The 26,560-nt window shown below is 37.4% G+C and overlaps 2 protein-coding genes and 1 non-coding gene across 3 annotated transcripts; 2 read left to right on the forward strand and 1 right to left on the reverse strand.

Annotated features, from left to right (window-relative positions):
• Nucleotides 1-891: 891 nt before the first annotated feature.
• On the forward strand, nt 892-26,181 carry galene. Its single transcript, XM_053748495.1, has 16 exons — nt 892-1,500; nt 2,334-2,462; nt 2,938-3,057; nt 3,607-3,733; nt 18,017-18,143; nt 18,924-19,004; nt 19,826-19,909; nt 20,255-20,373; nt 20,981-21,061; nt 21,548-21,719; nt 22,259-22,480; nt 23,093-23,288; nt 23,578-23,647; nt 23,750-23,814; nt 24,006-24,170; nt 24,633-26,181. The coding sequence occupies exons 1-16, from the start codon at nt 1,426-1,428 to the stop codon at nt 24,825-24,827; spliced, it is 2,028 nt and encodes a 675-aa protein (XP_053604470.1). The 5' UTR covers nt 892-1,425; the 3' UTR covers nt 24,828-26,181.
• Nucleotides 4,884-13,616, reverse strand: LOC128671759 (collagen alpha-1(I) chain-like). Its single transcript, XM_053748500.2, has 7 exons — nt 13,443-13,616; nt 10,568-10,700; nt 7,028-7,171; nt 6,612-6,705; nt 6,263-6,332; nt 5,447-6,070; nt 4,884-5,022 (listed from the first exon to the last, which is right to left on the reverse strand). The coding sequence occupies exons 1-7, from the start codon at nt 13,450-13,452 to the stop codon at nt 4,904-4,906; spliced, it is 1,194 nt and encodes a 397-aa protein (XP_053604475.1). The 5' UTR covers nt 13,453-13,616; the 3' UTR covers nt 4,884-4,903.
• On the forward strand, nt 17,726-17,796 carry TRNAG-GCC (transfer RNA glycine (anticodon GCC)). Its single transcript has one exon. It is a non-coding gene; the product is annotated as a tRNA-Gly (tRNA).
• Nucleotides 26,182-26,560: the final 379 nt, after the last annotated feature.

Here is a 26,560-nt window from a genome sequence, read left to right on the forward strand (position 1 = left end):
TACCGACGAGATAAATTCCTCCGTAACTTTTCTGTCAGTCAAACACAATCATTTGTCCAGACTGATGTGGTCTAGTCTGATATATATATATATATATATATATATATATATATATATATATATATATATATATATATATATATATATCGAAAATATCTATGACCTTCTTGAGCGCTACATTTCTTGGTCCGTATTATCAAAAATCTCTGCATTTTAAATGCAAAATGATTCCGTTGAAAATAATTTAACATCGTCGAGGAAAACTGTCATGCTGTCGGCTCGACATATGTTATTACATCGCATAGAAAGTCAAATCAAAGGTAAACTTTTAACCGTAGCATTAGAACAAATCAAAAATAACTGATCAGCAGCAGTTCAGGTACATAGGTAGATGTTATGAATGGAACTGTCCTCGAAGAAAACGGGACTATTTCTAAAACGACTAATTCTGAAGCGATCATGAAATAAATAGACACCCGTTTAGCTAACAAGATATTTGTTCGTTCATTAAAATTAAGAATATGATTATAATATTTTTTTAGTAAGAGTTGTTAACAAAAACCAACTTTACTGTTCGTTTATGTGATCTCATCAAATTTCAAATTCTTCATTAAATTTCAAAGTAAAGTCAACTAAGCGCGATAGGCTACCGCGCTTAGTTGACTTTACTTTGACGGATTAAAACTAAAGTTTGACTAAAGACTAAACATTAAAGCGGGGATTTACATGGATAGGAGCACCGTTACACAAACTATAATTACAATAGAAAACCAACAAACGTTTTCAATGAATGTAGCGTTTTATTATAGTTTAGATGTCAGTCCGCTTTGCTATTAGATTTCTGGCAACCCACGACCCAAATAACGCGTTTGATCGTAAACCACGCGCTTTGGGATTCCGCGCCCGATATATCTCGCGGATCGGCGCCGACGCAGGTCCCGGTACGACGTCCACTAGGCACGTAAATATTAACATGCCGAGTCATAACACGATATTTTAGCTAAATAATGCAGGAATTAAATCTTATCTCTGAGGATTACCGCGGGATTTGGCGGCATTATAGTGATAAATTTCTCGTGTGCGTGTTTTTATGTGAAGATCGGTGAAAAGTGCGTTCGAGTATATTTCGTTGACGTGAATCATGACGGCAATTATTTATTTAACCTTATCTCTATTTGTAATCGTGTGATATATTTTTATACATAGTTTAACATAAAATCTGATAATTTAATCAGCATTAAAAAAATATAACAATTTGACAATGATTGACAATCTAATAAACTATTTAATAAATTAGAATCTCATTAAAAACTCTCCATACTAGGGCCGTTTTCAATTTAGGAGATATAGATTACCCACATTATCTTTCTTTATTTGCCTTTCTGCTCGAATATCTCCGAGACACTAGATCATCACAGTTAAGCGATGTCTCGTCGCGACCGCGGGCCGGCGGCGGACTACCCCGTGGCTCCTCTGGCGCCTCCGAGCAAATGTGCTAAGGTAAAGTGTGTGCTACTAATTTTTTATACTATACTAGCGTACCGTCCGGGTTTCGATCACCTAAGCCTTCCTCAGGAATCACTCTATCTATTGGTGAAAACCGCATGACAATCCGTGCAGTATTTTATGACTTTATCGCTCTATATTAGACGCGATCTAGATGGTTTTGAAATTTACTTTGTTTTATAATGTGGAAGGAAAAGGCTGAAGGAAGTCTATTCAGAAAACGATTACTAGTTTTATTTTCGTCTTCCGTCGATCTTACAAACTGCATTATCTCTCCTAATCAATTTTATACATATGTCAAGGAAGTTAGCTATCGTATCTGAAAATGTTTCCTCTCTCTTTAAAAAATCAACAAATAGTATTCGATTTGTATCAACTTTTCAACACCTGCCTTATACCTAACGGCCTTCGCGTTTCACAACTTTGGCTCTATCTATCTATCTGTAAGAGATAAACACCCAATAATTTGATAAAAATTAATTTGCCTTTCACGATAAAATAACAAAGCAGATACAGATAAAGTGTCACGTCTTTATCTCTCATGGGGCAAAGGGGAAGTGCGCTTATTGGTGGAATTGATATTATACACTAACAAGTTGCTGACTTTTGCTTACAATCATTTAATACACTTTATATTGCAAATACAATGCACTCCACGAAGAAAAAATAGCCTAGAGCCTGAGGGAAGACTCTTCAGTTTATAGATTTGCCCCTTGATTTTACAACCTGCGCGGGAAGCGAAGAACATGTGTTTGTTTCGCTTCAGACCCACATGAAAGACAGCTGTTATTGTAACAAAGCGTAATTATTCAAAAATATGGCTTCAGGTGCTGTACTACACATGGAAGTTGTGCTCGGTGGTGTTCTCGCACTTCGTGATGATCAGCCTGGTGGTGGCCTACTGCATCCTCGGCGCCGTCACCTTCGAGAAGCTCGAGGCTCAGCACGAGAGAGAGGTCATTGTCACTTCCCTGAACAAGGATACGAAGCTCCTACATGCAATGCTTACATTTACTCGTAGCAAGTTTTATTTAGTTTCCCCTCAGCATGTTCACGGTTGCGTTCGGAGCATCAGCCTAAATAATTTTAACATTTTGGAGATTCGGCTGGGATTTTACAAGTGTCTGTTTGCCAGACTTCAGCCCTCCTTAAGGAATGCTATTGTTGCCTATCAGCTATGACTTCCAGGAGGATATGTAGTAATCCTATTCTAGGGCGGATCCACACATCCACTCACCCGTCCCGAAGTTTATTTGCCTGTAATAATTAAAAACCTCGGCTTGTCTAATAAACAAAAACTTCTCATTTTGAAACAAAATCCAAAAACCAAACTGATTTATTTTCGAACAGCTTTAACTAGATATTGCTAGAGTTGCTATGTCTTGTGCGCTGCGCAATCTGGATGACAATTGACGTATTACTGAAGTGCAGGTGAAGATGAACATCTCCCAGATCCGAAGTAATACGACGCAGAGCATCTGGCTGATGACGCGCAACGTGCCGCTGCTCAACCAGACCAACTGGACCACGGAGGTCGTCGACATGCTCAAGGTACCTTGGTGGAAAGATTAATTTTACCAACTACTCCGCTGGTTTTGAAATTAAAATTTAATCTGGCCCCCTATATAGGATTTTAGATTCTTTCTTCTCTCTTAATCATGGAAATGCAGTGGCTTGCTAACTCACCCGATCAACTTCAATTCAATCTGATTCATTGATGAATAAAAAAGTGCGAGTGATTTCGTGGAGGGAGGGCTCCGTACTATGCCAAGTTTGGTATTTAGTGATGTTTTAGTTAAGTATTTTCCTTAAAAACATAATAAATTAAGTTAAGTAAACTTTATTTTGAATATAAAGTATTTAGATTTTTATTCCAAATTTTAAGATCAGTAATTTTGTTTGAGTTCAGGCAATGAGCTTTTGTAAAAATACATTGCAATCGAAAATAGGTACCCTAAAATACATTGAAACTTCCATAATAGCTTTTCCTAATTTAAACTTCCTACATTACTTAATACTAAATAAAACTCCCTAATCGTGTCAAAGTGGCCTAGTCCGTAGAGAACCGACTTGCCTTATAGATGATCTCAATTTCTTCAGGATTTCGAGAACGCAATCCTGTTGGAAATGAAAGTCCGCGGATGGGACGGCAACGAGAGCACCGATCACATCCAGTGGACCTTCACCGGCGCGCTGTTCTACTCCATCATCGTCATCACTACCATAGGTAAGCCATCAGCATGATAATGACACTTTCCAACCTGCCTGATTGCCGATGCCGGTAAATATCATGAGTAAATGAGTAAACCAGCACACTGATTTATAGTTTAAGTTCACTAATGTGTATGCGTCTACTTGCTACGTTTACACCGGTAGGTGGTCGTAAAAGTCATGTTAGATGCCCTTAGGCGATGGATAAAATCGGAAACCAGTGTTTGAAAACATGAAGAGGTGATCCAGATAGTGTTAAATGCAATAGTTATCAGTTTTCTTTTTCTTACTCTTGCGCAGTTACATCCGGGTCTGTGACAGTGCGAAGCTCGTGGACCAAGTTAAAATTTTACCTCTGATTAACTTAGGTACCTGATGTTTGGCAGCCTCGTACGAAATCCACGGGGGGATATAAAGTGGTCCTTTATTAGAGCGGGATCATCTGAGCTCTCAATCATCTGAGAGTTTTCGTGTTTATTTCCGCCGCCATAGAGCGTCAGAGCCTACAGCACGATATTAGCTTCTATTCCATGTTATTGATGCAGGCAAACCGGAATAAAATTATAAATACCGGTATGAAATTATCTGTCTTTAAAAATCCTATCAAGCGAGCCACCAGTCACGATGAGTGGTGTGGCTGACATCTTGGGTCACAGCCAAACCTATCTGTCATTTATTCATCGCGTTTTCGCTTTTTATTTTTACAAATGTTTGAAATGATGATATTGATCTCGTCTTTCTTTTAACATGTTTGTTTATTTGTAATATCTTTATTGTACAAAGGACACATGCAAATAGTACATTCATAATAACAAAATAAATCCCCCATACCGGACATATTCCATGAAGTAATCTCTTCCAGTCAACAGGCGATAGAAGATAAGAATATAAGTAATTATATTATTTATATTCCTTAATTAATTGACATTCCTTTATTTTCAAACTCAGAAAAATCGTTGATGTTAATATTTGCTAGGAGAGCATCTTTTCTGATCAGATTCAATAGACTCAACATTCAAATCCAACCAATCCAGATTTATGATTCGATATGACGACATATCGTAAGCAGAGACATATATAATAATGAACACATTATTATTTACTATGTAATTGAAAACCTGAAAGTAGAATTATTGTACTAATAACTAAAAAGAAATCAAAAACAATTGCCTATCGTGTAGCTTATTTATTCTAATTTTTCGGGTCTTCTTCTTCTGGCAGATCCTTCAGAGGGCCCGACGTGGTCCTCCCTGGGCTTGTCCTTGTTGCGATGTCGTGGGCAGCGTCGGCGGTAGTCTCTGTCCGCTACAACATGCCAGTGATGAACTATCATCCCATGAACTGGTCATCTATCATATCATCAACGAAACATATACATGTCGTACAAATATTAAAACAAAAATTAACGGTACTTACTTTATAATATAATTGTGTTTATTGGGCACGAACCAAGGTACTTTTGACATAAAATACGAATGAGACGCTGTTTTTGAATGTTCGGTCCGTCCTAACAAGAACGACCGTAGCTCACAATTATATTTTACTCTTGCTCTTAATTAGTCTAAACTAATCATTAATCACAGTCACTCAATGTTAGGTAACTACAACGAAAATGATACACAAAATACAACTATTGGTACTACTGCTACACCAGTCTCAAACACAATCTAAGAACTACCACACACACACACACAAACATTAGTGTCACTACTGCATAGAGTCTATTTACCATAGTAGAACGGCCTTCTAGGTCCTATCTGGCCTGTGGGGCCGCCTGGTCCAACGAGTATTTGTCTTCCAGGGCCTATTATACCTGTAGGGCCTCCGGGTCCGACTAGTAAGCCCGGATTTCTCATTTGGGTGCCATATCCAAAAGGCCCAATAATGCCAGTGGGACCCCCGGGGCCCACCAGTATCGGCCGCCGGCCGCCATAGCCCGCGGGCCCGATCATACCAGTCGGGCCACCCGGGCCTACTAACACTCCTCGCTGGGCTGATTCACCTGATCCCACGTCTCGAGGTGGTCCTATATATCTGTCATCATTTTTGTTAGGTGGTCCAATCACCCCAGTAGGCCCGCCTGGCCCAACTAATACGCCTGGACTCTCTTGTCTAGTCTTCGCAGGGCCTATGATTCCAGTGGGTCCGTCAGGTCCTACGAGGACTTGTTTGGTAGGAGGTCCAGTGTTACCAGTGGAGCCTGGTCCGATGATGATGGGCTGCTGCTGCCGAAAGCCGGAGGCTTCGTGCTCGAAGTTGAACACCGAGCCCGGGGGCGGGGGGAAGGGGCCCGCCACGTCGTCCCGCCCGGGGTACAGCTGGGGGCGTTCGTCATTTATCTCATTGAAAAATTCTGAAAGATCAAAACCGGATTAAAATAGCGTGGAAATAATACTGTACCCACGACAGGGTTAAATGTTCTGAAGTCTAAATTGATTAGATATTTTATTTAATTTTCTTCTGCAAAGTATCTTCTCAGTAGATATTTCTTTAGTTAACATCCAAATTTTTAAATAAAACAGACGTTAAAATAAAGACAACATACCTGGGCTGGGATAAGTCGCTTTGTTAGGACGTTTTGCACAGCAGAGATGCTTACCAGGGCCGCACACATTCTGGAAACGGGTAGAATAGTTTACATTTCCGCGATAGCAAGCAAGTGTTGCAACCCATGTATATTATGCAGGTGAAAAAAGAGCATTAAATACAATGCAGAATCTCGAATTTGATTATAGATGAAATTCCATGTATACAAAAGATGGATGTCATTAGGCGACTCTAATAAAACAGTGTTAGCAAGAAAACGTTCGATAAGAGAAAGAATTCCGTATCCGTCCGTCCGTCTCCTATTTGTGTTATTATGAATATTATGCAAAGAAGATATGTTTACTCACGGAGGAGTCGTGCCCTGAGTTGCAGTCTGGGTTCGAAACACATTTGCACTGCAGCAGGGAATCCACTGTGCCGTCGTAGGAGGGCTGGGCTGGCCTGGAATGGCAGAGGAATGTTAAGGGTTACTGACTTCTGATTCTGACACATTCAAAATCATTCAAAAAATTGTACTTATCTTAAAGTTATAGTATAGATTCGTTCCCTCCAGCCACTTAGGTGACTTAACTATTAACTTAAGAAGCTTAACTATTTATCCGTCCGAACTTGAACCAATTATAAATGTGTCACTGATGTCTCACTGTGTCTCAGTGCTGCGACCACTTTATGAAAACTAGTCAAATACATTTTTAATTAAAGCCCATTAAGTATTCCATACTATTTTCTATATCTGAATCATAATATGACGTAATTTACTCACAAGTGGCGATACGGCTCGTGTGTCTCCACCCGGACCGGATACCGGCCCGACGCGTCTATCGGCCGGTTGTAGAAGCCGGACGTGTCTTTCGCAGGCTGGAACGGCGCCGACTCATCCTCTAGAATGTCACTTTGGTGGGTGTTCCTGTAAAATATTTTTTGTTAATGAACCTATGTTTAATCTGTTTACTTATTCGCGACTTTGAAAACGTGGGTGATGTACGTAGAAGGGCCATACTTTCTGTCTACAAGATAATGATCAGCCACCTATAATCGTTACGATAGCGATTCTCTTTTGTCCCCTACGTCATCAAATATCTTACCAACAAAGTAAGCAGATAAAATATTAAATTGATTAAAATAATTTATTGTTCATTAAGTTCCTTTGTCATTGTCGATATCAACACTATATATATATATATATATATATATATATATATATATATATATATATATATATATATATATATATATATATATATATGAACTTAATGAATAATAAATTATTTTAATCAATTTAATATTTTATCTGCTTACTTTGTAGGTAATAATAATATATAGTGAAGGTAAGGTCGGCGCTGGTGCGCTCTTTTTTATTCCGTGCAGCGACATCTTTTTTTTATAGTTTTTTTTTCATAATTTGTTAATAATAATTTATTGAATTGCAAAACACTTTGATAAGTATCGTGCTAAGTACTAGATACTTGTAAAAGCCTAACTTACACAAGACCTAGTCATGCATTCAGTGTTTGTTGACAAGTTCTACCGTCAGTCTGTAGTGACTCTGCAATAAATAAGTAGTAGGAAAATAAATTTATGGGCTTATTTACGCGGCTGGATTTGAGGAAAATAAGTTGCTATCTTTCTCATACGAAAACAAATATTCTTTCAATAAGAACTAGCCTTTTAATTTCAGCCATTCAATTAATTATTTCAGTTCAGTCAGTGCTTATCGAGTCTAATATGCTACATGCCGGCTGTAGGTATAACATTGAGAACGCAATTTCAAATAGAAACCAGTTAATTTGTACCGGAACTGATTCATAATGATATTGGCAAGAGGCAAAATTAGGCATAATGTTTACGTTTAAGTTATCGATTTTATTAGTTGAATTAAATGATCTACCCAATGTTCAGTTTGTTAACAACAGAATATCAACGTTTGTTGTTCAGAATTTAGAAAAAGTTACTAGGTACTTAAAATTGCCCATGACTTCTTCCGCTTTTTATGGGTTATATATAAGAAATACAAATAATCTAGTTTGATTATTATGAAATATGATTGAATATTCTAATTATTCCATCGGTGTACATGAACATTGTAATAACAAACCTCTAACATAAATTGAATTCACACTGAAATACCTGCAGGCCAACAATATTGCAATTGGTAATTTTTTCGCTAACGCAAAATGTTCTCATGTCAGATCCGCGGACTGACAGGACAATACTCCAGCCTTCGCGGGCCTAGCACCAAGGATATTGAAACACAGACGACTTTGGGACAATAGGATTACGAAAGTTAAATTAAAAAGTAAGATAATTTACAAAAGGCAGATACGAGTATCGTTTCTCATGTAACTTTGTTCTGCGCTGCACTAAACTGAAGGACTTTCCCTAGAATGTTAGGAATAGGTTTAACGTAAGGGCCCTTTGTTTTATATCATTGAGCAACTAATCTGAAAAGTGTTTTTTGTCAAATAAATATATTTCTTGTTATATCTTTTTAAAAATGTCTCTCAGTTTTTGGGTTGGTTTGGGCTAAAAAAATACAGTCACTAGAATAGTCGACCACCAATCGCAACAACGACACACATCCAAATATTGCTTTATACGTGATAAGATGCTGTAACATGCATATTACAAACCGCAAAGATTTGGAAATGCCCTCTCCGCGTTACGATTTTCTGAAACCAATTTAGGGATCAAGGTAAGAGTGAATAGGCATTATTTAAGCTTACATGTCCACCATCTCTTTCTCTCGTCATGTCTTCAGCAACGTCTCATGAGGATACGACTATGATTATAATGTAGGTATATCGTCTCGTCTTTGATTTTATCAGGCTGGATTGAAGTCAAAGGCACTCAAATCTTTAATAAAAAACACTTTAAATAGGTATCAGTAATAAATTCTTGATGAGGTCAATGTGAGACTCATTATGTACACGAACAGACATCTCATGATAATTTCGTGTTAGCATCTGATACAAACGCAGAATTAACAACACTTCAGCGATTTCTAATAAAGTACTTTAGAAATACCTAATTGCAGGTATTGTTCAGTTCAGTCTTGGGTATCGTAACACTATTCTAAGAAAATGTATCTACCTACTCCTTGGCACTGTTTCCGTGACCCATAGACCCATATTTTGCAGATAATTCATACAAACTACTTAAGTAGTAGGAAATATTATGACAATTTCTAATTCTCTAATAAGCGCATTACAAAATTCTAGACATGAGTGCTTATGGAAAAGTTCCATATGACGTCGTATACTTATTTGAACCTTATTTTTTCATGATAAAAAATTGGCAAGTCAATTTAGCAATTTTTATTACATTATTTATGAAATCTAGGAGTGCTTTCTAAATAAATAAATGTTAAATTAATTAAAATTACATGCAAATTTATAAATTAAATGCCAATTACCATTACAGCTGTTCTATTCATAAAAGTGGACTCCGTGCATTGAACTTCGCAATTACATAGCATCTGCTCTGTAGCCACAGATCAGACAACTGACGCAACATTCCCACAGCCCTGGGGCTTGCTGATCTGAACAATGTGCGATCGGTTTCGGACGGCCTCCGAAACAATCCCGCTAATTATGGCGCGCGGCGGAAGCTTGTAGGGTCACATACTGTGTTACAACTCCCAACACGAGTAGAACACGAAATGAGACTACCCCTCCGAAGAAGTTACCTAAGTAAATTAATAATTTTTGATATCGATGTTAGTGATTCATCATCGTCATGTAATTTCAGCGAGGCTCTTGTCAGTGGAGTCCTCGCATTGTTTTGTCTCCGTGCTAATAGCTTCACTTCTTGATACGACACCACGCCCACTTTTTCTTTTATTTGCTTCACGCAACTATCTCTTGACTACCTGGGCTCCTTCTTCCTTCTAACTTTCCTTCTATAAAATATCTAAAGAAGACATCACGTCGTGTCAAGTATCTTAACATTTTCCCTCTTCTATTTTCAACTTTTTGGAATGTTTATTTTTTCTCCTATTCAGTTTAGATGATCTGCTAGAAACTTTCCCAGTAACGAAATATAAGTAAATATAGTGTTTCGTACAAGTGACCGTGGATTTAGGCATTTCTGTATCATGCATGGTCAACATAGTGCCATACAACATTATACCATAACAAACGAATGTGTATATTCCAGCAGTCGTGTTTGACAAATTAACTCTAATCACTATTGTGCAATATTCATCGATTAATTAGAGTTCGGTAAATCTGTGACAAAAATATTGCTGGCTCACACGTATAAAGCTAGATAAGCTAGAGAAATACAGTAAGAGCAATTACTTCACCTGTCTGAAGTAGGACGCCCTTCGTCAACGAACTGGACCTTAGTATCTACTCGCACGGAGGCGCTGCCTTCCGGGAACTTCCACTTATCTGCTGTCGCCCGCGCGCACAGCGCCAGGAACACCCAGAATGCTTCTGAAATTAACAACGTATATATCAAAATGGATCACATTATACTAATATACACTTACGAATAGAGAGAGTGTGTTTTATATTTTGTAACAACAGGATGATTTGTGGTTCTTTTGGAGTTGTCTTCGGAGTTTTTTTGTTGAAACCAATTTTCTGAGGTGAGAATATTGTTTTTATTAGAATTATTTTGTAGGAAAAATGTAAGGAAAGTGGACCTGAATCTGTTTTTCAGAAATTACTCAAATCTCTGGACCAATTTTCTTTGAATACAACCATGTAACGAAACATGAATTTTGCACTTTTGCAAGTTTATCATCAGTAAGATTCTCCAATACTGTCTACATGTGATGGTGTAGAGTGCAGTTCACCTCGCCATTTAGGCGCAGCAGTTCGTTTCACAATCGACTCGCCTAAGGTTCGCTTGTGGGTTTATGTCATTTAGTTCACGGCATTTTCAAAACATTATTGTTATTACTAACATCTGCTTATATTTGGTTCTCAAAACTAGTGAATGTGACACACGCTCGATTTAGCGAACTATTATTGAATAGGTGTTATGAAAAACATCTTGCTATCTGATTCCCGTTCAAAGGTTAGATTCGAAAAGTAAATATACGAGCTAAAGGAAAGAAATTTCTTGAAAAGAGGCTAAACTATGTTTCGTCAATGACTACGAATTTATTTTGTTTTAATTTTAACTTCATTTATTTTAAAATCATAATCTACATGCTGTTTACCCACACGTGATGTTATTTACAAGATCTTTGTGTCGTCAATTCGTTTTAACACTGTAGCGGATAAATCAGATGCAAAAGAAGTTTCATTGTAACAACTACCTATAGTAGCCTCTGTCCAGCAATATATATGTTAAAACAGTTTCGTATTTATGGTCAGTTTGTATGTTATACAATTATGCATGATTTTTCGTTTTATTTTGATTAAGAATCTCATTCAATAACGATCTCATTCATTCAGTTTATTAGATTGATTTCTTTTATACTACGTACTTTTATTTATTTATTTATTTATTTAATCTTATCACTTTCTTGACCAATGCGGTACTTAGGGCAGACATAATACTAAAAGCATTCTCTACTAGTCAATCTTGAGGAAAAACTAAAACATGATCATTCAGTTTTTTCTTAGGGTTGACTAGTGAAGAATGCTTTTAGAAAATAAAATGCTATAAAACAGCAACTTATACATCATACACTTCAGAATTTCCTAATCTTTCTCATAGGTATCTTAACGAAGGCTAAATGGACAGATATTATCTTTACGCTCAAGCTTAATTCTAAAAGGATTATGTAATTCTGAGTCAGCCTGTTGCTCACTAAGCTGAGGTTTATGAATGGCTCTCGAGGACGACTCACGTAATGAGAGAGCATAAGATAATTGTCTCTAGTGACTTCCAGTATTTATTGTGGCGGCTGCTTCCTAGGGCCACGGCAAACAATGCTATGACGTCAACTGATGATGCAGCAGGACCTGAGACCGAACTTAATGGCGGTATAATGTACAGCACATCAAGTTACCCTGTATGAAACTCTGTGGCGCGGTAAATGCGGCGAGTTTGCAATGAATTTGGGTAGGTTGATGTGCTGTTGGCTGTACTTACATTTTCTGAAATTATGCAAGAGCCATTATTCTTTAGGAGATCTAAGGATCATGTTTACTGTAATAATGACGTTAACAACGTGGTGGAAATCTTTCTCTCTCTATAAAAAGTATTTGCCCATTAACATTTGATAATAATATACACATATTCATTAGATTTATTTCATGTAAAATATTTATAAGGCTCAAATACTTAGTGTTGCTTCTTTAAAAATAAAAAAAAAGTGGAAGTTGTAAAATTTGATAAAAATTAAGATAATGTAAGTTGCAAGATTATATAAATAAATAAAAAACATTGTAAATGAATAAGATACGGCAAACATGCGCGCGCGCATCGCCAGGTGGGCGGGCGGCGCGCCCCGGGTTGCGCAACCGATGTGGTGAGGCAACGCGCCTTTTGTGGACAGCCCGGGTAGTGGACTAGAGTGGTTTAATGCTTCAAGGTCAAGTTGATAATCATAAGGTCAGAGATTTTTATTTAGCTGAAAATAAATGTTAAAAAGTAATGAATGGAGCAAATAATATTCAATAAAAAATTATCAACTTCAAAAAAAGCAATCGCCTTATAACAAGTTATTGATTTTCTTACTAATTCAGTCTCTGAAAAAGTTTTTAACCAATCTGTTTCTAATTGCGGTGGTTGTCTATTTTGTCTTGTTTCGTTTTGTCTCAAGCATTCATTTGTTTCTAATTGTACTGTGCTGTATATACTAATATCACTGAGCAAATAAACGTTTTTTTTTCTTAAAGCCTAGGGCTTTACAACCAAATATTTTCGTAATAAAAATAATTCAATTAATCAGAATTTAATAAAACTCCGAAACTGCAACTGAATTATTAAAATAATAATATCTAAACCTAAATCAATGAAACCGTTTTTTAGTTAAAAGTGAAAAAAAAGCTTGTTATCGTAAGCCAAAACTATCACATATCCGTTGCGTGAAAAAATTATATGCAATGTCCGAGCGTAAAAGTTCTGGCGGGAAGTTATCATTATATATACAAAATAAATAAATAACAACTAAACAAAAAGTTAATAGTATTCTTAATTAACGACACAAAAACAAGTAATTAAACACAAAACTAAATATAATAATTTTAAAAGTAAATAAATAAATAAATACAGACCACTCTTCATGTTGATCTCGGAATGGAATCGTCATCAGCTACAATGCACAAGGGTGCAGTGCGCACTGCTCGCCCTCTGTTATGTAACTGAGTCCGGCGCACCAGAACACGGCAGAACACCGGCGCACGCGCAAGGCCGCGACACAACTTCCACTGCTAGACGTTGCGGCCATAGTGCTTGCCCAGTAAGTACTGTCAACAATCAATACAATAGACTGACCATAGTGACTACAAATAATTATCATTTCTTTAATCTCTAACGGAGCTAACAGAACAGAACCTAAGGATCCAAAGGTCATGTGTGTTGGGCTAGGTTATCCCCCAATGAGCCATCATCATCATAGTCATTTTTAATGTCCCCACTGTTAGGACACTGGCCTTCCTTAGATGGACAGCCACCACATGGGTTCAATGCGGATTGGTGGGTTTTAACGACTGAATTTACAGCCAGAACCAACGGCTTAACTTGCATTCGGAAGATCGAGACAATTATATTTTTTAATAAATATGAAAAGGGAACAACACTTTCAAAAAAGAAACAACGATTTCCATGGTCAGTCCCTGAAATAATTCATCAATCAACAGAATTGACTATTTCAACACAGAGTTAACAAAGAATGTTTGGTACGCAAGCATTTACACTCCACTCTAACTCATTCATAGTACGCAACTCTAAATGAAATTGTTATAGTAATTCCGAACTCGTACAATAGGTTAGGTAAACATTCTCGAAGGTATGAAATTAATTAAATTATTGCTGTGTAAGATCTCCACATTAGCCTAGATTTGGTTGATAAGGATAATGAAATATTATACATTATACAATTATTCGTAATTATATTTTCAAACCATGTCATCATTTTGCAGAACAATGCATTTTTTATAAAGGAAAGAAGGAGGGTTGAAATAAAAGGCGCGTCAATGTTTTCCCTACGTGGCGTACGAAGATTCCTGTTTACGAGTAAACAACCAAAGTTTCGCAGTTATAATCATAGTGATATACATAATTTATATAATGTCTTATGAAAGTTAGCAATATTAATAAATTTATATTATACAGGCAGCATATTAAGTAGTAACTAAGCGAAATTTATCGCCACTGCCATGACCAGGGACACGTTCCAAGGCAAGGGTTTATATTACTTTAAACCAGCGAGATTACTGTTAACCTGTAACTACTTAGTGCAGAAATAATCACTTTTTAAGTTTTGCTCAACTTTGTCGAAATCCTATATTAAAATATAGGATTTATTATTTATATACATAAATATAATATGATATAACACAATATGTTAACAGAAAAAGATTAGTTGTCTTATTATGGACTAAGAATGTAATATTCCAAATAATTTATTTTAACGAAGCAATTATGCCACCCATGTGGTTGGTAGGGACGGACGGGGCTCCAATAGATTTAAAATATTCTAGAGGCACCTCTGTGATCTTGTAGCATTACACGTAGGTCCGAGTTCCGATCACTAGAAACTTAGACAATACAATTCCAGGAGCACGAATGTGTTGCACACCCGCCGGAGGCAGCAGGTTAACCGCATGCGATCAACACATTACTCACGCCTATTTAATTATACAGTTCTATTAATATTTTGTGAACAATTAGTGATTTTGTTTTGCACAAATGTTATTTATGTATTTTATTGTCATTTAAAAACACAATCACAAAATGTATATTGGTACCTAGAATGCATTATAAGAAAACCTAATACAAGTCACCATACATCAACAAGCCAACTAACCGATTTGCGTAATTGGTGCAGTAAATATAAATAAAATAAATATAAAGTAAATATAAATAAAATATCTTAAGAAATGATTAAAATTATACAATGGAGTGGTATGTACAAATCGAAATGGAGGCTGCTCCACCGAATATAATGTTTATAAACGCTCGATTATGGTCAACAATTCAACAGGTATCTTCATTCTACTCCTAGTTAAACGTTTTGATCACTAGCTTTGTCCTATGGGATCGGCTGTCCTCCTTATCCTTCGCTATGTACTTACTTCAATTTTGGGTCGACCTAACATCGGCATGGGCATGTGTTTGTATATAATCAATCTGGCCAAGTTAATTAGAAAATGTTTAACAGTCCAAACGTACTTAATTATTGTTGCAATTACAATTTACATTACAACATGATACACGAGACATGTACTCTTTATTAGACTGTGCATACTGGACATGGATATCTGAAACACTTCCACAAAGACCGAATAAATGCAACTTAATCCAGTGTCTTCCTCGTATAAATCGTCTCTTCTCTTTTAGAGTGTGTTCATTGATAACACGGTGTCAGATTTTATTCTATTCGCCTAAAGGCTAGTCGTCTAGTGGTAAGTAATCGCAGACATACTGAATAAACTGTGAACAGTGTGCAGGTTTCCTCACGATGTTTTCCTCCACCGGAAGCAAGTGGTGGTCTATGAAAACTATTATACTTGAGTCAGATTGGTATACAAACTCATCAGGCAGGACTAGGATTTGAACCGGATTTGAACCAGGGACCTTTCGATCCACAGGCGTGCGTTTTAACCATTACACCACCACCGCTTCATATCGGATAAATAAGAAGTAACCGTGAAGTATACTTAGTCAAAACTAAATTTAATTTGCTCTTTGGTAGATACCGCACCAAAAATACAATAATTATAGCTAATCAGCCGGCCAATCGGACTCATAAATGGCGCAGGTTATTTTTTTTTATCAAATTGATATAATTTCCGTCATTCGTTTGAAACGGATACTGCGAGGTCAGCTTCTCGTAGTACATATCGTTTTGGTAATAATTGGCCTTGGGGGGGAATTGGGTCAGAACTCAGACCTGTGGAACAATGGTGATGGATCGCCGGTTGCCGACCTCCGGACTTTCCCAGCAAGACACCGACAGACAGACGACGCGACGACCTTCACCTTACACGCTGTTTTATTTATGAGAAATTCTCTCATAACCTTACAAGCTGACGGCTTTATTCCTCTTACGATTTATAACAAACTTACATAAAGATTTTCCGGAAGGGATCGGAGCAGGCTGTACTGTGCTGGTATATAGTAGCTATACTTTTTAACCCGTTTTTATAAGGTTGACCTGTGTATCTGTAAGAATAAGAAACTATGTAATGGAATCTAAGGTAATTAATTGAACCATCTTCCAAGGATCGTAGCGTCATGGAAATTGGCAGCTGTATGTAGTACTGATGACAATACAAAAATATGGTACTGTCGAACCGATCTGATGATGGAGCCGGAAGATATGAACTAAAACTTCATGATGGAACATCGTATCATAGCTGTGTTTGGACTTGTTAGAAAGATCTTGTAATGAAGTTTAACCACGATTAAGTTACCACGTCTGATGAAGCCGGACGAATATCGTATCATAGTCGTGATATTTTTGGTTTTTACGTACACTTATGCATGCATATTTTTTTAGTGTTTAAACTATTAATCATCACATAAAATCTACAATTAAATGTGCCTAATCTAGGCACATTTTATTCCCAGAATTTCCCCACTGACAGTTCAGTGGGGAAATTCTGGAAAATCATACGCATATTTTCCAAAATATAGTAATTAATTAATGCTCAATATACTTAGGTGCATGTAAAATCTTAGTTTTCCTAAGGAATAATTTTCCAAATTAACAAAACATTAAATAAATAGAAGTTTTCATTTAACAGTATGGTATTAACAAAAAAGCGTTTCTGGTTATAATTATTTATTGACTTTGAATTAACCTACAATATTAATTCTAATATTATCTCCTGATTTGATGTTAAACGTTCTAATTATCAGCAATAGAACTGGCTCCAGCGGATGTGAAAAAACTCAAGAGCAGGAAACATCGCGCGTTGTTTTAGTTGATTTGAGGCGATTGCAGAGATTGATAACGTCCTTGACATTCATATCTCATTTGTATGTCCGTGTGTGAATAGGTCCTCCTCAATGAGTACCTCACAAGCCGCGTTTTTATTTCTACCATAAACATTTAGAATTAACACTTGCACTGCCACTGCACCAGATTATTCCAAATCAAAATCCAATGACATAAATCTATGTTGTTATATTTTTGAATCAATCACCAAAGCTATAATAACAGTATAATGATCTAATTCCACGCGAACGAAGTCTTAGTTTTATTATTATATAAATTGTAGTGTTCTGCAACCCGCAACACTGTGTAAATGACTGACGTAAACATGTTCTACTTTTACTCGCGCTCTTAGATAAGCGAATACAATCCCACAATTTTGCTACAACTAATAGAGCATCGGTGGTTCAGTGGTAGAATGCTCGCCTGCCACGCGGGCGGCCCGGGTTCGATTCCCGGCCGATGCAATATATTTTTTTTTATTTTGACAATAATAGAGTATTGTACTTACCTATAATTTTTATTACGATTCAATACCGTACATAATACGTTTTACATATTTTCAGTTTCTAACTGTTATTCATAGTATCACTGTCTGGGTCATCGTAGTCGTACTAGTACTTTTAATATTGCCAAGTTTGATAATAATGTGTGCTTCATTTTAACGTTAAACATTGATTGGTCTAGGCTACGGGCACATCGCGCCGAAGACACAGACGGGCAAGGTGGTGACCATCTTCTACGCGATCCTGGGCATCCCGCTCATGCTGCTGTGCCTGTCCAACATCGGGGACGTCATGGCCTCGTCTTTTAGGTCATAATCCTCACACACTTCAATACAGATACAGTGACACGTCATTATCTCTTATGGCGGTGTATGGCTATACACCATAAGGCTATCGACTAACAGTGTGTCAAACTTTGACGCATAATATTTAATTTTACATTTTATGTAATTGTACTGGTTTTTCCTCGAGTTTAATAAAGCTCTCATACTAACTACGCAACGTACATGCATTCGCGTAGCAGTTTTTGGTGCTCGACGATAGTGTGTAGCCGACATTACAATACACAGGGCTCAACGAGTCGCGAAACTTGAAGGCTAAAACTACTCGAATATGGAGCTAATGGCATATGGCATAGCCAGCTTATTAATAAAATTAAGATCTCAACATTTGTTGTCAGTATGATATTGGTATGTAGTATTATGTATATTATATATGTCAGTATGACAGCATTAGAAAATGTTTTCCTTGATTTACTTTTACTATCCAAAACAACTGGTATATTATATTTTTTACAACATTTCATTTCGAGCAAAATAAATTTTCAATTCACTTATCACAGTATAATCTGGAGAGCAATGAAAATATTTTTATAGCTCGTGAACTTTGCTAATATAGAATGTAAGGCGTCCGAGCAAATTCGTATATTGCTTTTATGATGCAAAATTAGCGGCCTATACTATATCTACATAGATATATAGAGAGATCTTTCATATACAAAATTTGTTTAATACTTCTTAGCATGTTTTCTTTAGTTTCCTTTAGCATTAATAAAATTAAGTTGATCGTCAAGAGGTACTGGTCCGCAGGTTCCTGTACTGGCGCGTGTGCTGCTACGTGTGCACGCGCCCCCCGAAGAAACGACATCGACACCACCACGCGTCCATGAGGTCGGACCGCCAGTAGTTTGTAGCTTTTTAAGATAAAAGTATGATAATTAAGAATAAACCAATAACATTTTAAAGTATTTATTTTAAGAAATAATTGAAGACCGCCTATTACTTGACAACTGCGGTTTGCACCTTTCCACACAACAAACAAATGATACGGAACATTCTGTGAAATTATTTTTGCCGGCATTTTTTCTCAGCGGTGATAGTTTAGACATGCTTTGTAAATGAAATAAGTCATTTCCAAGCGTTTAAAAATACACCTTAAGTTGTAATGAATTTGGCACCATTCACAATATTTCCACTAGTAAAGCTAGTGCAGCTTCAAACCATAGATAAAACTAATCTACCTAACTAGTCTAACTACTCGCGAATACAATACATTTTGATGAGATTTTACAAAATTGTGAATATTTCCAAAATGACTTAACCGATTTTGATTACCCTACGAACTTAAAAATTCTATTGACAGATCCTACATACCTTTTAAATTTCATCAATATCGGACCAACAGTTCAAAAGTTATCGGATTACAAACATACATACAAAAAATGTATTTTTGCCCCAAGTAGAATGTAAGAAAATTTTTTTTTTAAATAAACTTTGAAATGGCGTTCGTAAAAATAAAACTAAATACCTATAGTGAACTAAAAAGAGGTCGCCTTCCAGCGGGACTCGAACTCTAGACGCTCGAGTCACTATCTCTTTGACGACCTCTAGACCTCTCTTCGACCTCTAGAGGAGAACACACAGACATACGAAAGCACTTTTGGCCAAGCTGAAACGGAGTAAAGAGACAAATTTATTTTGAAAAATTGCAGGCGGTCGATCCGTGCGGGCAGCGGGCGGGGCTCGCGGCGCCGGCCTAGACCCATCGAGAGGGCGCACTCTGACACAGATTGCAGGTATTTTACACTGAAATAATTATGGTTATTTAGATTTTTTTTGTTTAATTGGACCGCCAGTGCTCCAGCAGTGTATATGACGATGATGATGAGAATAAGGTATACAGGCCAATGATGGACAACCGGCGGCTGTAATTTATTCGTGGCTAAAGGTGCGTCAGCACCAAACGAGCGAATGCTCCAAGCCCACGTCTAGGCATTGGTGAAAAGCCACAGATAGAGCGAGCAATCGCTTGTTTAGTATAAACTTACTCAAATAAAGAAAGGATTGCTTGCTTCATGCTTCTCATTTGGATTGACATCACTTCAAAATCTGACTTTATCTATGTACTATAAAAAATCTAGGTACCGTGACAGCGGATACAGCAGCGGCCGCGCACGCCGGCCCCGCCCGCTCGCCGCGCCGCCGCCCGCTCCGCTACATGCGCCGCGCACCCATTCACAACCTCCAGTCTATAACAGAGGTATATATAGAAACAATATTTACTTTTGATCGATTCCCTTTAATACCACATTGAATTTTTTAACCTACCCTACGACCAGGTTAGGATTATGGGTCAGGATCGGAATAATCCATATTGTATTGTTCACAGTGGGGTAGGTTAATTCCTTCTTCTGATCGACTCGGACTGGCTGTTATATAAATATCGACAACTATTTGGCTACGGACTCGTTTAGGTCGTCGTAGAAGACGTCGGGCAGTTGGGACACGGTAACAGATGAGCCACAGTCTGAACGGCACCGCAGTTTTGCTTGGAAATCTTGGTTTAGTTTTAGTGGTATAATGGTGGTATTATCCCTTAAAATTAAATGGGGAATGAAAGACATCAACGCCCTCAAGAATTACACAAAATTAGGACATTCCAATGGTAAAGGTACGGGCGGTATTATTTAAGTGTTTAAATTTTTTGTATCTGAATAGGTTTTGATTAAGTACCATATTACCAAAATATACTTCACCTGGAACCGTGGAACGTCCCATATTGTTCTGGTACCAAGTACTCAATATTTCGTTGTAAAATAAATAAAAACATAGTTATTTATTAAACTCGTATATTTATTATATTTCAGGAGTAAGAGACTACGACATCGAGGACCCGCCTCCGAGGGACAGGCGCGCCCCACTCCAGGATGACTGCGAGGAAGACGAAGGTAGTCCAAATACTTTATTTTACACTCACTTTGTCTAAATAAACTGGTTTTGCAACTACTTAAGTAGCATACATACTTACATTCCTTATAAATTATAATCTTTTTGAATATTTATTGCGAATCAATTTATTTTTTTTCGGTTTGGTTTTGGTTGTTTATCTATATCTATATGGATACATATTAGTATGAAAATGTAGGAAAGCGGATCCTGGGATCCCGACGCTCGATTGCTGAGGACGAAACTGGGAAAACGCTTAGATGAGAGAGAGAGAGAGTTATAAAATGTATTACCATTGAGTTAGTATCCCATAACACAAGTCTCGGACATAATTTGCACCTAACTCAGGCTGTTTTGTTTTTAACTTATTTATGTCAAATTTTTGGCTGTTACCCAAAAATGTGACATAAATAAGTTAAAAAAAAAAAAAAATGTTCCTCCGTTTTACAACACATCTCGCGCCACTGGCAAATGATCTTGTGTTCCAGACTACTTCCCGAAGATCTCGCTCCCGCTGCAAGACCTGGAAGCGGCTCTAAAAGAGCTGGAGGACCACCACGTTAAGAAGAGCTCCAAGGCCGAGCTGCGCAGCAAGTCCCTGCCGCGGCCCCCCAAGACCAGGCCTGACTTCGGCCCGAGGAGATACTTTGATGACCATAGGTAGGACTCGCCGTCGAAACTACCACCGATTTTTGCTTTACGCTTTACTAGCGGCTCAGTCCGGATACGCTCGGGTAAAACCATACTAAATTATACACTATCTATCAAAAAATCCGTATCAAAATCCTTTGCGTAGTTTTAAAGATCTTAGCATACATAGGGACAGACAGACAACCCGTTGTCTGCTACTTTGTTTTATACTGTGTAGTAATTTACATGTAGTGATTTTAGTTATATTTTGGAACCTATTCTTCGAGTTTATTTGGTTAATGTAATTCATTCAATGGTACTTACACTTACCATATTTTTATAACCCGATTTTTTTCACCATGCCATATATTACCTACAATTTAGTCAGATTTAAACTGGGGAAACTTTGTCTAAGTAGTTTAGCTTCACTGTCATCAATCGCATCAATACAATATTAACCGGCGTTGCAAAAACAGAGAGTGAAAAATCATGATAATATTCTAAGTAGTTACTATCGACCAATCATAATACCGATATACCCTGACCTGAGTCTCGTGTGTTTGTTTAAGGCATTACGACGTCGACGAGAGCCAGGACATGTATGAGATGCATGACCTCCATGACGTAGACTACGAGAACTACAAGGAGAGGAAAGCATTGGAGGAGCGAGAGAGAAGGAAAGAAGAGAGACAGGAACACGTGTTTAATGCGAGGGACCGGGGCTACGATCCAGAGGACGAGGATTACGACTTTGACAGCCCGAGGAGCAGGCGGGCTAAAGACGAGTACAGGTAAACATTTCAATGTTCAGATACCTGCTGCTGCTCCCGCTGCTCAGGGAGTGATGGAAAAATATATAATTTGCGCTGGCACATTCCTGTGCAGTCTTCCTGTGCAGAGTATAAAAATCAATCAAGGGAAAGGGCTATAAACTGCAGATTCTTCTCGTGATAGATTAATCTCATAGGTGAATCATTATTTAATAAATCTCAATTCCGTCATCAAGCTTGTCATACCATACAGCTAAATGTGGCCTTCGAGCTTCGCAACTCTTAGCTCTGTCAAGCCCGTAAAGTATTAAGACGTGATAGTGTATGTAAAGAATTCGTAAAACAATAATTGGTAAAACAGTATTTTTATGGTACAACACGATCCTTATAATCTCCTAAATTTTGTAATTTACAAATTTAAAAGGAACTTTGTAAAGAATATTATGATGTATGTCTTCTTCGTCGAATCGACCATTCTAATTGCAACAGATAAATTAGTATTACTTATAATTACATTAGTTCCTATGTTTAATACACTGACTACACTAGTATTGAGTAGTATGGACTCTTTACCCTGAACTGAACAAGAACTTCACTACATAAATAGGTAATAGTAATGAAGAATTTTGACAGGAACCACCGCGGCCGTTCTGAATACTACGAGCGTGATCCAGAAGATAATGATTACGAGCGATCCCGGGGCCGGCGCGCGCGCAGTGCGATGTTCGACTACGAGCGCCGGGGTGCTGCGCCTGCGCGACACGAGCCACCTTCCCGACGGCTCAGGAGGCTGCAGACCGTAGAGGACAGCCGACCTTACAGACACTATGTACGGTTAAAATCTATTTTCATAATACTTCATAAAGTTTCATCTTTATGGGGAGTTTGTATCCTACTAAGCATGGGCTAGTGTTTGGAGATACCAAGAAAACCGGGAGAAGTGGGGCTTCTATAATCACAATTTCTGCGACTGACCCGCTGTCCAATCAATGGCGCAGCTACTGTCGCGACATTCCGGTCTTACAAAGTTGGTTCTATTTCTTTCTTTCTCACGCACCTGTAATTTCTCTCCGAAAATGGAACAATATAAATAATATAATAATTATTATTGTGTACAGACGCCGTCCCCGGAACGCGATGACTGGAGCGACGAAGTGGCGACCGTGCCACGCAGAAGTCGCCCGCCTGGTATGTGTTAAACACAACAATTATTATTATAGTGTTTTGTGCATCCAAGTCACAATCAAATCATTCCTAAATCGAAACGTGAAATATTAATTTCTGTTCCAGCTGCGTGGGGTTCTCGTCAGTCGGAAATATATCCATTGCCGGCAGAACCCTCTTACAAAGAAGAGGTAAGCTTTTTATCTCCTCCGATTTGAGTAATGGAAAATTAAACAAATTTTCTTTCTTTCAAAATATGGACACTGTATGTAAATCATTATTAAAGTACTTAAATACCCATTAAATGTTTATGTAGCTGGCGGACATAGCAGAAACTACTGTTGAATGCATAGGAAGTTGAAATTGAATGTATATATTACAGATAAAGCCAGTTCCGATCTGGTTGTGCGTATTCCTGGTGGCGTCCTATATCGTGGCGGGCACGTTCCTATTCAAGCGCTGGGAGGGCTGGGCCTACCTCGACGCTGCTTACTTCTGCTTCATCACGCTCACTACCATCGGCTTCGGGGACTTCGTGCCTGCCCAAGTAAGCTTTGGCCTGAAAAACTATTACTGCCATTGAAATCCATTGATTTCAACGATGCTGAACGTAGCTGACCCATTGGTCAGCTGACCCATTGGTCAGCTACAATAATGTACGTATCTTATTGGATACCTGGATGATAAAGTTTTTATGGTGAAGATTTAATCCAATGGAAATTCCATTGTTCCAATGTTTTTGAGGCACAAACACAACAGAATGTAGTCGTATATTTGTAAAGCAATGGACTAAGTAAGTGACGTAGGACAGATGGAGAAGAGAATTGGTAGGTAGGTAATGTTTCATTCTATCATTAATGACCTAGAATGAAACATTTTAGAAGAATTAGAGAGACGCCTTCACTCGTCACTGGAACAACGATGGCATTTGCTAATAATAGTTCTCAAGTATTCTTTTTTTTACAATATCACAGGTAAATTATGAGAATGGACTTCTTCATTCTTCCAGGGCCAGAGTCTGGAAGACCCAGCCGCAGCAGTCCACTCCATCGCTCTCTGCTCCCTGTACCTGCTATTCGGCATCGCGCTGCTGGCGATGTCGTTCAACCTGGTGCAGGAGGAGGTCCGCGCCAACGTCGCCGCGCTCGCCACCAAGCTCGGCATCATCAAGCCCAGGGACCAAGACTCCGACTCAGATTACTGAAGGATCGGCTTAACAGGACCAAATGAGTGCCTTGATAGATACCTAGTCATTTTTTTGTTCCTTAGAATATGGTAATAACATAGAGCCAGATATTAACACGGTAGTGCGATACATATTCTGCTTAATTGGCATAAGAATCCGCTTAGCTGTGACAGATGGACGAATGATCCTATAAGGGTTCCGTTTTGTATATTTTTGTAAGGGAAATATTCCGAGTACAAATTCCCAAGTTAATTTAAACAAATAGGAGTAATAATAAAGTTACTTTGCACAGAAACAATGTTGAAAGTAACTATGCCGTTAAACATAAATGGCTTTGTGCGTATTAATAACTCGGTGCATGCGCAATAAAACCTTATTATATTATGATTAGGGATACATTTATCAATTTTATTGATACATTTATCATTTATCAATTAATTTTTAATTTAAAATATTAAATGTATTTTGACTTCCGGTCAAAAAGATAATGTTTTTTTAAATAGGCTAAGAACATAAGCTTTCATTTAATTCATTTTCCTACTGATGAATCCAAGCTGGCTCTTCATTTTCATCTCAATTCTCTGTGTTTATTCTCCCTGTTGCCTTCTCAGCCGTCACTCCCAGGATCTTCCTGCTTTTCCTTCTCCACTTCGCACCGTCGTCAGCATTACTATTATTGGGTTTCGAATTTTCATGTCAACTACTATGATTAATTAATATATAGTTTCATACACGTGTTAATTAATAAATTTAATTAATAAAAAAATTATAAAATTTATTTACTTGCTTTAAATGTAGTAGACAATATTATGCTAGTAGTTTCATACATTTTAGCCATTGCATGGAAATTAATATAAATTACTGAATAATGCACCTAGTTGAGAGTACCTCAGTCTGGTCTGTTTTATTCTTCTGTTCGCTGATGGATACTTATTAATTACTGTGTTATTCAAATTTTGTATTTGGGTACATTAATTTTTCTATCTTTTAAGATACTGTAAACACAGGTTTACAGTATCTTAAATGACAAAAAATTTGTGTACAGACACCAACTATTAAAATATAGAACACTATACAACACAGGAATACAAAAAGAACGAACATTTCACTAGTTGTGTGTATTTTTTTCATTGTTAACGTTCTGTCACAGCAGCCCTATAGTGATCCGAAGGCAAGAAGGACATCTTTTTTCTATAAATTTAGTAATAAGTGTTAATTTACAGCATTTCTGATACATGATTGCGGTATTTACAAAAAGTATTTTGCAGTCAGTATGAAATGCAACGATGTCATTCGTTGGCGCTAGATTTTTATAGTTTATGGTGCGTGTATGTGTATTCTTAAATAATAAATAAAACTTTTGTTAATTTTTCGATATGTATCTTATTTTAGCATTGTAGAACCATCTAGTTTACTACTTTATCATACTACATCTATGCTATCGAAATGCCATAAAAGTTCTTCTGTTTTCCTCTTTTTTTTTGGTTTTAACCCCTTAACGCAAAAAGAGAGGTGTTATAAATTTGACCGCTAAGTGTGTCTGTCTATCTGTATGTGTACGTAGCACCGTAGCTCATCAACGGGTGAACCGATTCCAATATGGTATGTTTTATTTGATAGCTAATTTTTATGCGATGGTTCTTAGATATGTATGATCGAAATCGGTTCAGACGTTCAAAAGTTGTAGCGAAATGAATATTGAAAGTGGGGGTTTTTAATTTGTCTAACAAATAAACTTGTATCGCATGGAG

The sequence above is a fragment of the Plodia interpunctella genome, chromosome 8 (assembly GCF_027563975.2).
Source record: "Plodia interpunctella isolate USDA-ARS_2022_Savannah chromosome 8, ilPloInte3.2, whole genome shotgun sequence".
In the NCBI taxonomy this organism is placed as follows: domain Eukaryota; kingdom Metazoa; phylum Arthropoda; class Insecta; order Lepidoptera; family Pyralidae; genus Plodia; species Plodia interpunctella.